The sequence below is a fragment of the Prunus avium genome, chromosome 7, assembly GCF_965620075.1.
Source record: "Prunus avium chromosome 7, drPruAviu1.hap1.1, whole genome shotgun sequence".
NCBI lineage: Eukaryota > Viridiplantae > Streptophyta > Magnoliopsida > Rosales > Rosaceae > Prunus > Prunus avium.
Window position 1 is genome coordinate 27,356,552 of NC_142290.1, and position 15,918 is coordinate 27,372,469.

Consider the following 15,918-nt stretch of genomic DNA (forward strand, 5'->3'; position numbering starts at 1 on the left):
TCATGGCCAGTTTATATTGCCTTCTCGCGAGACTAAGTTCCTCTCCCATTTCAACCTCGTCTATCTCCTCCATCTCCTCCATCTCCAAATTTTTCCACTCAACTCAATTGATAATAGCCACCCCGCGCCCTCTCCCAGTCTATATATCTTGCTTAATTAATAAGTAACAAAAGCAACATGTATACTAAGTGCTAGTTTGGCATTACTTATTTGGGGTAATAAGTGATTTTTTTTAAAATTTTGAGAAGCCAGCCCGTTTGGTAAACTATGAGAAAATCACTTATTGTGAAAAATTGTTGTGAGAGAAAGCTATAAGGGAAAGCAGCTAATGAAGTGCTTTCATTTTCTGATTATGCAGTAATCAGTTTCAAAGATGTAACATCCCGGTCCGAAAAAGAGGTAAAATAATTAATTTAAGAGGAAATAAAATTAAATGGGAAAATAATTTGAAATATTATTTAATTTAAAAAGAGGCAAAAAGATCATTTTAAGTTCGGGAAGGAATTTGGGAATTTCAATTGTACCGGTGCGTAGAGCACGTCGAAACGAGTCCGAAGACACGTAGTGGGCTCAGATCGGAGTTATAACGAGGAAAATACAATCTAAATACTCCGATGGGCAAAGTCGTAATTGAGGAAAAATCAGATTTTAAAAATCTGATTCTTCTTCTTCTCTCTTCCCTCTCCCTCCGGTGCGCAACAAACCCCCCCCCCCATTCGCGGTTACTGTTCATCGGCAGCTTCTTTGAGCTGCCGCCGCCGACTTGACTAACACTCTAAGCCGATCAAGCAACGGTTCACGCAAAAGGAAATAAATAGGACCCCTTTAATTGGCTTCAAAACCTTCCTTATTTCACAAAATTTTGGGCTTCAAGGTATAACCTAATTTAAACTCTTATCAAAACTTATATAACTTAATATCTAGTGCACCTATCTAAATAGGAATATAACATTCTCCCATTAATCAAGCACTAGAGCACTAAGCTTCTGTATTGCAAAAGTTTGATAATCTTTATTGGCCATAGTTTAAAATAGTTAAGTCCTTCCCTTCAAGCTACAATGAAAAGCGATTAGACAAAATGAATTATAGACAAGCACGGCTCTCCTTTATTAAAAACAAGCCATCTATAATCACATAATGCAATCTCAAAACACATGAAGCACCTACAAATGCGAACCTTAACATGTACTGACCCATAATGTGAATCTTTATACTTTTCAGTACATATACCCATTTACGACTTAGCAAGAGTATCCACAATGTTATTAAAACAATAGTATCTCAACAGAGACCATAAACTCACATACACAAACAAAATGCATAATAAGTTTAAACAACTAAATAGTCAAAATGGTAGAAATTATTGAATAATCAAACCTGTCAAGCAAATTAACATCCTTAAATGCAAATCCCTCAATCCATAAAACAGAAAAAATTATACATACTAGAAAACTATCAGATTGGGAACAAGACTCCCACTAGATTGCAGCATCAAAGCTATGAAATAATCTCATACTCTCAACATGTCTCAGAAAACCTTCTGAATGCAGAAACTTTGTAAACGGACTTGCAATCATATCTTGAGTTATGATATGATCAAACATGACTAGTTGTTTGCCACCTTCTCCCTCACTATCAAATATGTTCTGCCAATGTGCTAAAGTCTAGACGACATTTTGTTGTTCATGCAGTGAAAAACAACCACAATGTTGTCATTGTATATATGCACTGGTCTTGAAATCGATTCCACCACCTTAATGTCTTTGATAAAATTCCTTAGCCATACTGCATGAGTATTGGCTTCATAGAAAGCTATGTATTCTGAAAACATAGTTGAACTCGAAACACCAGTTTGTTTAGCACTTTTCCAAGCAACAACTGCTCGTGCCATCTTGAAAAGAAAACCTGAAGTAGAGATGTAATCATCCTCTGCTTTTCCAAGATTCGCGTTAGCATAACCAACAAGCTCTAAATTCTCTGTGCATTTGTAAATCAGCATGTAAACCTTTGTTATGTCTAGGTACCTTAGAATCTTCTCTCTAGCTATCCAATGTTTGCCTTTTCAGATTTAACTGAAATCTCCCCATCTTGCCAATGCACAAGGCTAGGTTTGGCCTTGTACACAATGTTGCATTCCCAAATTTCATTCAAGTCTATCTCAATCAACCTAATTTTTCACACCCGCACAAAATTTTCTAAGTTCCCTCTCTATGAAACCGTCTCTTCCCATCTTCTCCTCACTTTCAAACCCTCTCTCTTCATCTCTATCACATCTCTAAAAAAATTATTGATCCCATCAATTCTGACTCAAAACAATGAAGACCTATCCAAAACCAAAACTCACAAACTCTACCCCTTATTCCAAGGTCTCAAACTCTACCCCTAATTCTAACTTGTTGAACTCCATAACCTAGCTACATGAGCCGCCTCTCACACCTCACATATACGAACGAAGAGGATCGAGCAAGCTTTGTTAATGCTCTCAAGATCAGTGTGAAAGCTTCTCAGTCAAATTGTTAAGAATCCATGGGTAGAACTTGCCCATAAAAACTGGCTTGTAAGGGAAGGGTGCCTGGTGGTTGCCCTTTAGTTCCTTTGAGGTTGCTTCACTTAACTACTAGTATTCAATGACTCGATATCATCTTAATCCAGCCTATAGGTCGCCCCTTCTATGGAATTGGGCCCAGTTGTGTGGTGAAACTAGGCTCTAATACCAACTATTAAGAAGAACCCATGAGCAAAACTTGCTCCTAAAAACTGACTTGTAAGGGAAGGGTGCCCATGAACCCACACAACCACTCTAAGATATGCTATTTTTCCAATGTAGGATCTTGAGTCCTAACACGAACCCACACAACCAATCTCGAAACTTTTGGTGAACCTTCGTGCGCAGTTGCCATCGACCACGTTCTCAGGCAAACTTGTCTACTTGTTCTAAGTTTTCTATTTAGTTTGGGTTTTATTTCATCTGAATTTAGTTTTGGCAATTTCAAGAAGAGCGACGACGACACCATGTTCAGTGATGGTTGGGAGTTAGATCGTCGTTGTGGGAGCGCGATTCCAACAACTTCGATGTGGGCTCCATCTCCCTTATCTTCTGCTCCATCATTTACTACCTATGTTCCTCCCTCAGCCCCATCTTTCCTTTCTTCTCCCTTTTCCTTTTCTCCCTCCCACACTGCTCCTTAAATCTCCACCCGTTTACCCATCATACTAACTTGGGACAACTACCTCTTAATAAATAACTTTTTCTCCTCACCCTTCAAACTTATGATATGCTTGGCATTATTGATGGTTTTGATCCTTGCCTTTCACTATATATCTCTGACCCTAACAATCCCCACAACCCTCTTCTCAACATTCTTGCAATTGCTCTTGGAAACTCAGTGTACCTATGGCAGAGCTCACTGGCCATACCTCCAGAGTTCTCTTCATGATACGGGTACTAATTTGGACTTAATTTGCACTTTGGCGAATTCAATTATGTTTGTGTATTTGATTTCATGGATTGATTTTTATTTGGAATAAATTTTCATGGCAACTTCATATGGTAGTTACATTTACACATTCTAATTGTTTGTAACTTAATGTTGTTTATGTTTTCAGACCCCAGATGGATGCAGTGCGGCCAGCCGCAGATGAGACGGTTCGAACTTGGTGTTCAAGTTATATTATCTTGTATCCACCAATATTTGTCAAGAAGTGAATTATGAATTATGGGGTGCAATAGAGATAATGGGTTTAATAAATTGTGTAGCAAGAAGTGAGAAAATTAGTAATTTTTTATATATTCCAATTAGATATATGACAACATCATTACCATAATCAAAATGTACAACCGCCCAAGCAACTAGACTTAACATAATGTAATTATTGTGCACGTTTTCTTACACATAAATTCGAATCTCCTTATAATTTAGAATATCGCATTGTCAAAACAAAAACAAAAAAAGTGAAGTGATGAGCACATAATTATCACATTTTCTATCCTTAAATTATATTTGCTAGTAATTGTTTTTCTTACAATGTTAGTTAATTAGGTGTGTTTTCACTTATATGCTTGCTTACTATTTTCTGCACCACTTTTTGATTTGTAATATTGCACTTTAATGTTTGTAGTGGGGAGCCAACCATGCATTGCAAGTGATGATAATTGAAGCAATCCAATTAATTGTGGCAGTCGACACTAGAGAAGAATAGAGGTGCAGCTTCCACAAGCCAAGAAGAATTATAAAATGAAGAATGTGGTTACAGCACAATAAAAGCCAATTGAATTGATTACATATGTTGATGTGTATTCCAATAAAAGAGATGAAATTGCATAAACAAAAGAAATTGGATGGGCTTGGCGGCAAGGTGGATGAACAAAATAAATGAAGAAATATTTGATTGGCTTTGTGGCAAGGTGGAGAAGTTATTTATTCAAATGAAGTTGGAATTGTCTACTCTCATTCTCCTATAAATAGAAGGAGCTACGGCATTGTAAAATCACACCAAGCCTCACAACTTGAGCTTTCTCTCCTTCCTCCATATCTTTCTAAGTTTTAATTTCTGTTTTTAGTTTAATTTTATTATGGGGAACTAACTCCCTAGCTAAGGCTAGGGGGAAAGCTTTTAATATAAGTGTGTAATTTTTATTAGTTTGATCCAAACTTAAGTTTTAATGTGAATTTGTAGTTTTTGTTCAATGGAATTTGTAGTTTTCTTTTTAATTAATTGATGAATGTTTGATAATCTATTTCATGGGTTCAATCATGTTTTTCCCATTGTGTAGTAAAAACTTTCATGCTTTTAAAAGAGAAGAGAATTACTAAAGATTAATAGAATTTTGATGAAGATTATTTTTTGATAGTTTGTTGCCAATGGTACAAGTTATGCTTAGAATACTTCTAAAGGAAATTAAAAAGGGCTTTAATTATTTTGAACAACTACAAAGGAAAATATTTTGTGGATCAAATTATTAAGAGTTGCATGCTTATGTTAAAAGTGGAAACCCAATGCCTTAGTGTTTTAATCAATTAAATTTTCTCTAAATCAAATCTTGCATAAATCAACCTCTCAATCACACTTGTTCTTTTTCATCTCTGTTATTTTCTTTACACTGCTCTCTGTGGATACGACACTCGGACTTCCGAGCTACACTGCTATACGACACCTCCCTTGGGTTTTGCAAAGTGGTCCGAACAAATTGGCGCTGTTGCCGGGGAGCGGCTTGTCAAAGAGTACAGAGATCCCCTTGGTCAGAGGTTTGCTGGTTATGTGAAATTCTTCACATATGGTACACTCTTTCCAACTTTCATCCTATTGTTAATATTTTTTTTTTTTTATTTTTTTTTTTATTTTTTTTGTTTTTGTTTATTTATTTATTTACTTTATGCGACCTAGAGATCATCTAGGAAGGTTTGTCAAAAAGTCTGAAACTGTTAATTTAGAACATTTTGCTTCAACTTCTTCAACTGAAATATCCAATAAATCTGAAAGCATGGCAGCAATTGTGAATGATGAACAAGAAATTGCGAATAATGAACAAGAGGTTAATGCTCAGATTTTGAATAATTAAATGAGAGAAGAAGTAGTTGCACCTAGAACTTTAGAGACATTTTTGCATCCTATTCGTGCACCAAATCCTTCATGCATCATGTTTCCACCTAACATGCCAAATTATGATTTCAAACCTGGAATGATTCAATTACTACCTATTTTTCATGGCATGGAAAGTGAAAATCCTTATGTGCATGTTAGGGAATTTGAAGAAGCAATTGGCACCTTTTACAATGTTCAACTTGATAGGATTAATTTCATAAGGTTGAAATTTTTTCCTTTTTCCTTAAAAGAAAAGGCTAAAGGTTGGTTGTATTCATTAAGGGCTAGATCCATAGGTTCTTGGGGGGAAATGACTCAAGCATTTTTCAACAAGTATTTTCCTAATCACAAGACGATTGCTCTTAAGAAAAGAATCTCAAATTTCTCTCAAAAGGAAAATGAAACTTTGTATCAAACTTGGGAAAAATTTAAAGAGCTTTTGAATTTGTGTCCACACCATGGCTTTGAAAACTGGCGTCTTGCTAGTTATATCTATGAGGGACTTCTCCCCTGTGATTGCCAATTTGTTGAGTCAATGTGTAATGGAAATTTTATGCAAAAAGACCCTGATGATGCCCTAGAATTTTTGGATGAAATTGCTGAAAAAGCTCATCAATGGACTGTCCCCAGTCTAGTTGAAACCACTGATCGTTCAAGAATTGCCACATCTTCTACTAATAAAGGAATTTACCAATTAAAAGAAGAAGATGATTGGAAATTAAAATTTGAGGTTTTGACTAAAGAGATAGGTGCTTTGAAAATGGAAAAATCAAATTTGCCTCAACCTGTTTATCAAGCTGATGTAAATCAAGTATGTGATTCTTGTTATGAGATTGGTCATAATGTTAAAAATTGCCCAATTTTTCAGGAAATGAAAGGAGCTTATGAGGAGCGTTGTGCTGCTGTTGGAAACTTCAAACAACAATATTCTCCTTTTTCCAACACTTACAATCCAGCGACAAGGAATCATCCAAATTTTCGTTGGAGCAATGATTCACAACCTCAGGTAAGTGAGAGAAATTCTTTCAATCATCAATTTCCTGCAACTAATACATTTAATGCTAGACCATCTTTGAGCGATACTCTTCAAGCATTTATGCAGGAACAACAGAAGCAAAATCAAAGGTATGATACCTTGTTTGGTCAATTGGTTGAAGAAAATAAAGAAATTAAAAGCCAAATTTCTAAATTGACAAATTCTTTTGCAATAAATGAAAAAGGAAAATTTCCTTCCCAAACTCAACCAAATCCAAAGAATGTTAATTCGTGTGGAACCTCAATTGAACATGCTAAGTCTGTCATTACTCTTAGAAGTGGTAAAATAATTGATAGCACACCTTCACCAAAGGAATTTGAAAAATCTAAGAATAATGATGAACTAAACAAGTCCAAATTGAGTGAATCAAATGAATATCATTTTCCTGCTCCTTTTCCTCAAGCTTTAAATCCTCCAAAGAAATTGAATCAAAATTCTGAAATTTTGGATGTCTTTAAAGAAGTCAAAGTTAATATTCCTTTGTTAGATGCTATTAAACAGATCCCTTCATATGCTAAATTTTTAAAAGATCTGTGCACATTTAAAAGAAAGCATCAGGTGAAGAAAACTGCATTTTTGACTGAACATGTGAGTGCATTGTTGCAACATAAGGTCCCTCCTAAATACAAAGATCCAGGAAGTCCCACACTTTCATGTGTAATTGGAAAAAATTACATCAATTGTGCTTTTCTTGATTTGGAGGCTAGTGTAAATTTATTGCCATATTCAGTATATTTGCAGTTAGGCCTTGGTGAATTGAAGCCCACCACAATGAAGTTGCAACTTGCTGATCGTTCTGTACGAGTGCCGAGAGGGGTAATTGAGGATGTATTGGTCCAAGTGGACAAATTTTACTACCCTGTTGACTTTGTTGTTTTGGATACACAACCTATTTTGCATTCTGAAAATGAAATTCCTGTCATTTTAGGACGTCCATTTCTTGCTACATGTGACGCACACATTAGTTGCAGAAGTGGGGTAATGAAACTCAGTTTTGGTAACATGACACTAGAAATTAACATTTTTAATGTTTTCAGGCGACCTTATGAAGATGATGAATGTGCAGTGGTGAACTTGATTGAAGCTCTTGTGCAAGATCAATTTGAGAAGACCAGTATTTCTAAACCTCTAGAGCCCCTTTTATTGAATTCTAAAGAATCTGAATTACTTGAGGATCCGGAAATTACTTATTTTAATTCATTGTTTAATTCCTTGCAGGTTGATAAATGGACACCAAGGTTTGAGAAGCTTCCACCTCGGAAGGAAAAGACATTGCCATCAAATGTGGAAGTTCCTAAGCTGGAATTGAAGCCTTTACCCACAGGACTTAAACATGCATTCTTGGGGTCCAACAACACTTTTCCAGTGGTAATATCTTCTGAACTTGACTCTTTGCAAGAAGGTAAGTTACTTAATGTGTTGAATTCTCACAGATCTGCCATTGGTTGGACTCTTGCTGACATTAAGGGAATTAGTCCTCTTGTTTGTACTCATAAAATATTTTTAGAGGATGAAGCAAAGTCTTCCAGGGAGGCACAACGTAGGTTAAACCCAATCATGAAAGATGTTGTTAAAATTGAGGTGTTGAAATTAATAGATGCAGGTATTATTTACTCCATCTCTGATAGTAAATGGGTAAGTCCTACTCAAGTTGTACCTAAGAAATCTGGCATAACTGTGGTTGAAAATGATAAAAATGAATTGATACCTACTAGAGTTGTTTCAAGTTGGCGCATGTGCATTGATTATAGAAAGCTAAATTCTGCAACTAGAAAAGACCATTTCCCTTTACCTTTTATTGATCAAATCTTAGAAAGGGTAGCCAGTCATGAATTTTATTGCTTCTTAGATGGATACTCAGGTTATTATCAAATTGAAATTGCCATTGAAGATCAAGAAAAAACTACTTTTACATGTCCTTTTGGTACTTTTGCTTTTCGTAGAATGCCTTTCGGATTATGTAATGCTCCTGCTACTTTTCAAAGATGCATGATCAGTATTTTCAGTGATATGGTTGAGCAATTTCTTGAAGTTTTCATGGATGATATATCTGTTTTCGGTGATTCTTTTGATAATTGCTTGAGTAATTTGGAAAAAGTGTTGGTTCGATGCCAAGAGAAAAACTTTGTTTTAAATTGGGAGAAATGTCATTTTATGGTTTCTTCTAGAATTGTTCTTGGTCATATTGTTTCATCTAAAGGAATTGAAGTGGATAAAGCTAAAATTGAATTGATTTCAAAATTGCCAGTTCCAAAAACTGTTAAAGATGTCAGATCATTTTTAGGTCATGCTGGTTTTTATAGGAGATTTATTCAGAATTTTAGTGCAATATCTAGACCCTTGTGTAATCTCCTATTAAAAGATTGTAAATTTGAGTGGTCTGATTCATGTCAAAAGGCTTTTGAGAAATTAATTGAAATGCTCACATCTGCTCCAATTATGCAACCACCTGACTGGACTTTACCTTTTGAAATTATGTGTGATGCTAGTGATTACGCGGTTGGAGCTGTTTTGGGGCAAAGAAAGGATAAGAAGCCACATGTCATCCATTATGCAAGCAGAACCTTGAACAGTGCTCAGATGAATTATTCTACAACTGAAAAAGAACTCCTTGTTGTGGTATTTGCTCTGGATAAGTTTCGTTCTTATATAGTTGGATCACCTATTGTTATTTTCACTGACCATGCAGCTTTAAAATACCTTTTTGAAAAGAAAGATGCTAAAGCTCGACTGATTAGGTGGATCCTACTACTTCAAGAATTTGACATCACAATCAAAGACAAAAAGGGAGTAGAAAATGTAGTGGCTGATCATTTGTCTAGATTGAGTTTTGAGGATTCCATTGAAACATTGTCAATTAATGATTCTTTTCCAGATGAGCAATTATTTACTATTTCGGAATTACCTTGGTTTGCTAACATTGTTAATTTTCTTGCTACAGGTAAAATTCCATCTGATTGGACTGCTCAAGACAAGAGGAAAATTCTTACAGAGGTTAAAAATTTCTTTTGGGATGACCCCTATCTGTTTAAATACTGCCCTGATCAAATCATTAGGAGGTGTGTACCTAATAATGAAATCCATGCAGTAATTTCTTTTTGTCATAATGAAGCATGTGGTGGTCATTTTTCTGTAAAGAAAACCGCTGCAAAGATTTTGCAGTGTGGATTTTATTGGCCTACGCTTTTTAAAGACACTAATTCTTTTTGTCGAACTTGTGACCGTTGTCAAAAGCTGGGGGCAATTACCCGTAGAAATATGATGCCTTTGAACCCAATTTTGGTAATTGAAATATTTGATTGTTGGGGCATTGATTTTATGGGTCCGTTTCCCGTTTCTTTTGGATATCTTTATAACTTGGTCGGTATTGATTATTTTTCCAAATGGGTAGAGGCTGTTCCTTGTCGACATAATGATCATAAAACTGTTTTGCGGTTTTTAAAAGAAAACATTTTCTCAAGATTTGGAACACCTCGAGCTATAATAAGTGATGGGGGGAAACACTTTTGTAATAAACCTTTTGAGGCTTTAATGAAAAAATATGGTGTCACTCATAAAGTCGCTACCCCATATCACCCACAAACAAGCGGTCAAGTTGAACTTGCTAATCGGGAGATAAAACAAATTTTGGAAAAAACTGTGAGTCCTAACTGTAAGATTGGTCTTTGAGATTAACTGATGCTTTATGGGCATACCGTACAGCATACAAATCCCCCATAGAGATGTCACCGTACAGACTTGTCTACGGTAAGGCTTGTCATTTACCAGTTGAACTTGAACATAAGGCATATTGGGCAATTAAAATGTTTAATTTTGGTTTAAATGATGCAAGTTCGAATAGGAAGCTTCAGTTGAATGAGTTGGCAGAATTAAGGAATGATGCTTATGAAAACTCTCGAATTTACAAAGAGAAAATGAAGGTTTTTCATGATAGAAATATTTTGAGGAAAAACTTTGAACCATCACAGAAAGTTCTCTTATATAATTCAAGATTGCATATTTTTCCTGGTAAACTGCGTTCCAGATGGACAGGTCCATTTGTGGTCACAAAAGTTTTTCCTTTTGGAGCAGTAGAGATTGAGGATCCAAAGAATGGTAATGTTTTTAAAGTTAATGGTCAACGTCTTAAACCATTTTTGGAGAATTTTGTTTTGCAGGATGACACGATTCACTTGGAGAACCCTGTTTATCAGGATTGAATTTTCAGACTATCTTTACTTGGTATCATGCTCGACCTAATCGCTTCAAGGGGGAGCATTCCAATCCTTTCTCTTTACTTATTTTGTTATTATTTTAAGTTTTTTTTAATAATTAAAATAATATGAGTTGACTTTTGGTAACTCCAGTGAGCGTCTATGTCAATACAGTGTCTAGGAGTTCTTTAGGCGACACTTTCGGTGTCTAAGAAGTTTGGGTTTTAAGCGGGACCATTGTGACCCCTCCAACCTTCCCGGAACCCCTGGCTGTCTTTTCTGAGGCCCTTAACTGGTCATCCATGAGTTGCTTGTATACTTGTGTGATTAAGGGTTCTTGTTTCTTTTGTTTGTTTGTTATTTGTTTTGTAATTGTATTTTCTATTTATTTTGTATTTTAATTTTTTTTTATTATTATTTACTTTAATACCCTTCATTTGTTGTTATAACATTGCTTATTTCTAAGTTTTACACATTGAGGACAATGTTTCATTCAAGTTGGGGGGAAGTGGAATTATTTCTGGCAATTTGTGTGTTTGTAAATTTTGTTCAAAAAATAAAAAAATAAAAAAATAAAAATAAAAAACCCTTCATGCTTGTTGTCATCAAAACAGACTTGCATTAAATTGAGATTTAATATTCATGCATGAATTTAAAATTGAGAACACTTGAGCGATACGATAACTAATCCAGTCTTTAGTCTTTTTCATTTATATCTACTTAATGAATGATTTATGAGCTAGGCTTTGAAAAATTCACACTCACACTAATGCGCTTGAGAAGATAGAGTTTGAGATTGATTGTATTTATCTTTGTTGTCTTAAAATATAAAAAAAATAATAATAAAAAGAGAACTTTCACTTAGTAACCGGGCCTCTTGCCTAATCAGTAGTGAGTGTTCGCGTCAAACCGTGAAGTTCTTAAAAAAAAAAAATGCATGTGTGACTTGTTTAGCTTTGTAGCCTTTTTAACTTGAGTTATTAAGCTCATTGGGGTGTTTCAACACCTAATGCCTTAAAGCCTTTGTGTTTGAGAGTCATTGGCCTAACACTTGCTACATGGGTTAATTAGAAAGCTTAAGGGAGCTAAACATTGCACAGTCCACATAATAGCATGTATATATTTATTATTTTTTTTAAATAAAAAAAAATCTAAGATAGCAAGGATGGTGTGATTATGATTGAATTTTTGTCTTCTCAACTGTGTTAGTTCAATTTACACCAAAGAAAGCAAATGAAAAGTTTATTAATGGTGATAAATGACTTTGACTTCAGACTGGAAGAACTTAAAGTTTTGGATTTGTGTTCGCTCTTTTAAATTTGTTCATGAATTGAGAATCTTAGTTTTTGAGTATTAACATTCTTGATGATGATTTGGCAGGAGAGTTACTTAAAATTTCAGATGTTTGTGGGTATCATCCCTGTAAACCCTCACGAGACTACAACTCGTCCACTAGGGCAACCTAGGGGTTTAAAGGCTTATTGCATGCGCTAAATGCAATCGAGATCCCTACGAAAGTGGCTTAGTTAGTTTTCATTTATGCTTAATTTTTAATTTTAGTTTGCTCGAGGACTAGCAAATTATAGGTTTGGGGGTGTTTGATGAGCACATAATTATCACATTTTCTATCCTTAAATTATATTTGTTAGTAATTGTTTTTCTTACAATGTTAGTTAATTAGGTGTGTTTTCACTTATATGCTTGCTTACTATTTTCTGCACCACTTTTTGATTTGTAATATTGCACTTTAATGTTTGTAGTGGGGAGCCAACCATGCATTGCAAGTGATGATAATTGAAGCAATCCAATTAATTGTGGCAGTCGACACTAGAGAAGAATAGAGGTGCAGCTTCCACCTAAGTGTGAATTTGTAGTTTTTATTAGTTTGATCCAAACTTAAGTTTTAATGTGAATTTGTAGTTTTTGTTCAATGGAATTTGTAGTTTTCTTTTTAATTAATTGATGAATGTTTGATAATCTATTTCATGGGTTCAATCATGTTTTTACCATTGTGTAGTAAAAACTTTCATGCTTTTAAAAGAGAAGAGAATTACTAAAGATTAATAGAATTTTGATGAAGATTATTTTTTGATAGTTTGTTGCCAATGGTACAAGTTATGCTTAGAATACTTCTAAAGGAAATTAAAAAGGGCTTTAATTATTTTGAACAACTACAAAGGAAAATATTTTGTGGATCAAATTATTAAGAGTTGCATGCTTATGTTAAAAGTGGAAACCCAATGCCTTAGTGTTTTAATCAATTAAATTTTCTCTAAATCAAATCTTGCATAAATCAACCTCTCAATCACACTTGTTCTTTTTCATCTCTGTTATTTTCTTTACACTGCTCTCTGTGGATACGACACTCGGACTTCCGAGCTACACTGCTATACGACACCTCCCTTGGGTTTTGCAAAGTGGTCCGAACATGAAGAAAGTAGCTCTACGTGATAATATAAAATTCTTCCAAATTAAGTTATTATCTTATTCAATACTAAAAGAAATATTATAGCCGCGCGACTATACTTGGGTTTTCAATTTTTTATTTAAAAGAAATAGTATAGCCCCGCGGCTCTACTCGGTTTTTTAAATTTTTTTTTTTTTAAGAAATAGTATAGCCGGACGACTATACAGTGTGTTTTCCAATTTTGTTTAAAGGTTTTTCCCTAATTTTTCAAAAAGAAATAGTATAGCCGGCTATACTTGTTTTTTCTGGTTTTTTTTTAAATGAAATAGTATAGTTGCGGCCAAGGTCTAAAATATCGGTGATATCGGAAATATCGGTAGGCCAAAAACACGGAAATTTCGATCGAAATATCGGGATATTATGGATATCGATAAAAATTGAATAAAAACCACGTAAATTTTAAGAAAAACTTGGAAATTTTTATTGAAACTTTGCAGGATGTTTATTTAGTCAATTATCTATTAGTTTATCATAAAAAAATTGGAAGGAAATGCATTGCATGATGGATTTAACTGATTTAAGTTGATTATATAGCGAGCTGGCAAACACTGTGAGTGTAGAAAATATGTAGTAATTAATGAAAAAAGATTAAACACACCATAATCATTTATATATAATGAATTATTATAATATTTTACACTTTATCCTATATAATAAATATTAGCTTACAGACATTTTAAAGACGTTATAAATATTACACGCCAAAAATATAATCACAAACACGTACACAGTTGAGTTGGATAAGGTGCTGGTTTGTTTCTCACAGAGGCAAGGGTTCGAATCCCTCCATGCGCAACAAGGAGAATTTTCAGCATTTTTCATGTATTTTTCTTCTTGCCTTAAGTTTATTACAAGAAAGGGAAGGGAAAAAAAAGACAGAAACTTGCGTGTGTTTTTTTTTAAAAACACTCCAAGTGAAACGACGTCGTTTCACTTTAAGTTAAAAAACACTCAAACCCTTCAATCAAAACGACGTCGTTTCATTCCAATAAACCTAAAAAAAATAACACGCAAGTTGTCTTCCTCGCAGAGCCGCAGCCAATTTGCAGTCTCAAAATTTCTTCCGGTTCAAGTCCAGATTTGTCACGCCTTGGTCCGCCTCGCTCCGCCTTGCAACGCCTCCTCCGCCTTGGGGGGAAGTGGAATATCCCGATATCTCCGATATTTTCGATAATACCGAGATAATATCACCATTTCAGGTTGGATTTTCACGATAATATTGCTGCCGATATTTCTCCGATATTTTCGACATTCTGACGAAATCCAATTGGTTGGTGCTCAAAATATCGCAGCTCCAAAAATCCGATATTATCGCCGATATTTCGGCGATAATATCGATTTTTCAGACCTTGGTTGCGGCCGAGCGGCTATACTCGGTTTTTTTCTAATTTTTTTGGAAAGAAATAGTATAGCCGATTTGTAAGTTGAATACAAATAATATATATTGAGAATGAAATTTACGTATTATACACACAAAATTCACGTATTATACACATAATTATCACATATTATTGAATCCAAATAATAAATATTAAAATATTATATAGTGGCCGAACTTTTAAGTTATAATTTGCCAAAATTTTTCCAAATAAGACACGTACGTATTTTATTATTATAGCCGCGAAGGTAAACCAAATTAATATCTATAAAGTATAAACTAATGCAACTAGGAGGGTCATTTTTTTCATATTTTGTTTATTAAATAATATATCCGAGTGGCTATACCATTTAAATATAATGTAATTAATTTTTTTTTATATAAAAAATAGTATAGCCCGGCTATACTCGCTTTTTCATTTTTTGAAAGAAATAGCATAGCTGTCCGGCTATACTCAGTTTTTTAAATTTTTTTAAAAAGAAATAGTATAGCCGCGCGGCTATACGAGCCCTAATTTTTAAAAAGAGATTGTAGAACTGCCCGGCTATACTGGGTGTTTTCCATTTTTTTTTAAATTAGAAATAGTATAGCCGCATGGCGATACTCCGTTTTTTGCAATATTTCTTTGAAAGAAATTGTATAGCCGGTCGGGCATACTGGGTTTTTTTATTCTAGTTATTTTAAAAGAAATTGTATAGCCGGTCTGGGCATACTCGGTTTTTTCCAATATTTTTAAAAGAAATAGTACAGCGGATGTTTTAAGTTGAATATAAATAATATATATTTAAAAAATTAAATAATTATATACATCAAATTCACGTATTACACACATAAAAAATGAGTATATACACAAAATTCACGTATTATACACATAATTATCACATATTATTAAATACAAATAATATATATTAAAATATTATATAGTGGCTATATAATATTATATTAAAATATTACAACATTATATAGTATAGTCGTGCGATGACACTTAGTTTTTTCTAAAAATTTAAAAATGAAATAGTATAACCGATCTTTTAAGTTGAATATAAATAGTATATATGTAAATATTTAAATAATTATACACATGAAATAATATATAGAACATTCATGTATTATATACATAATTATCATATATTATTGAATACAAATAATATATATTAAATTTTAAATAAATTATATTAAAATATTATATAGTGGCTAAACTTTTAAGTTGTAATTTGTGAAAAAATTTCCAAATAAAACACGTACGTATTTTATTCTTATA

The 15,918-nt window shown here is 33.9% G+C and overlaps 1 protein-coding gene and 1 non-coding gene across 2 annotated transcripts; one reads left to right on the plus strand and one right to left on the minus strand.

Annotated features, from left to right (window-relative positions):
• Nucleotides 1-3,394: 3,394 nt before the first annotated feature.
• Nucleotides 3,395-10,781, plus strand: LOC148293263 (uncharacterized). Its single transcript, XM_088244644.1, has 6 exons — nucleotides 3,395-3,442; nucleotides 3,607-3,622; nucleotides 6,741-8,021; nucleotides 9,561-9,696; nucleotides 10,308-10,735; nucleotides 10,777-10,781. Exons 1-6 carry the CDS (start codon nucleotides 3,395-3,397, stop codon nucleotides 10,779-10,781), a joined length of 1,914 nt encoding a protein of 637 aa, XP_088100770.1.
• Nucleotides 5,942-6,048, minus strand: LOC148293264 (small nucleolar RNA R71). The gene has a single exon (XR_015825954.1). It is a non-coding gene; the product is annotated as a small nucleolar RNA R71 (small nucleolar RNA).
• Nucleotides 10,782-15,918: the final 5,137 nt, after the last annotated feature.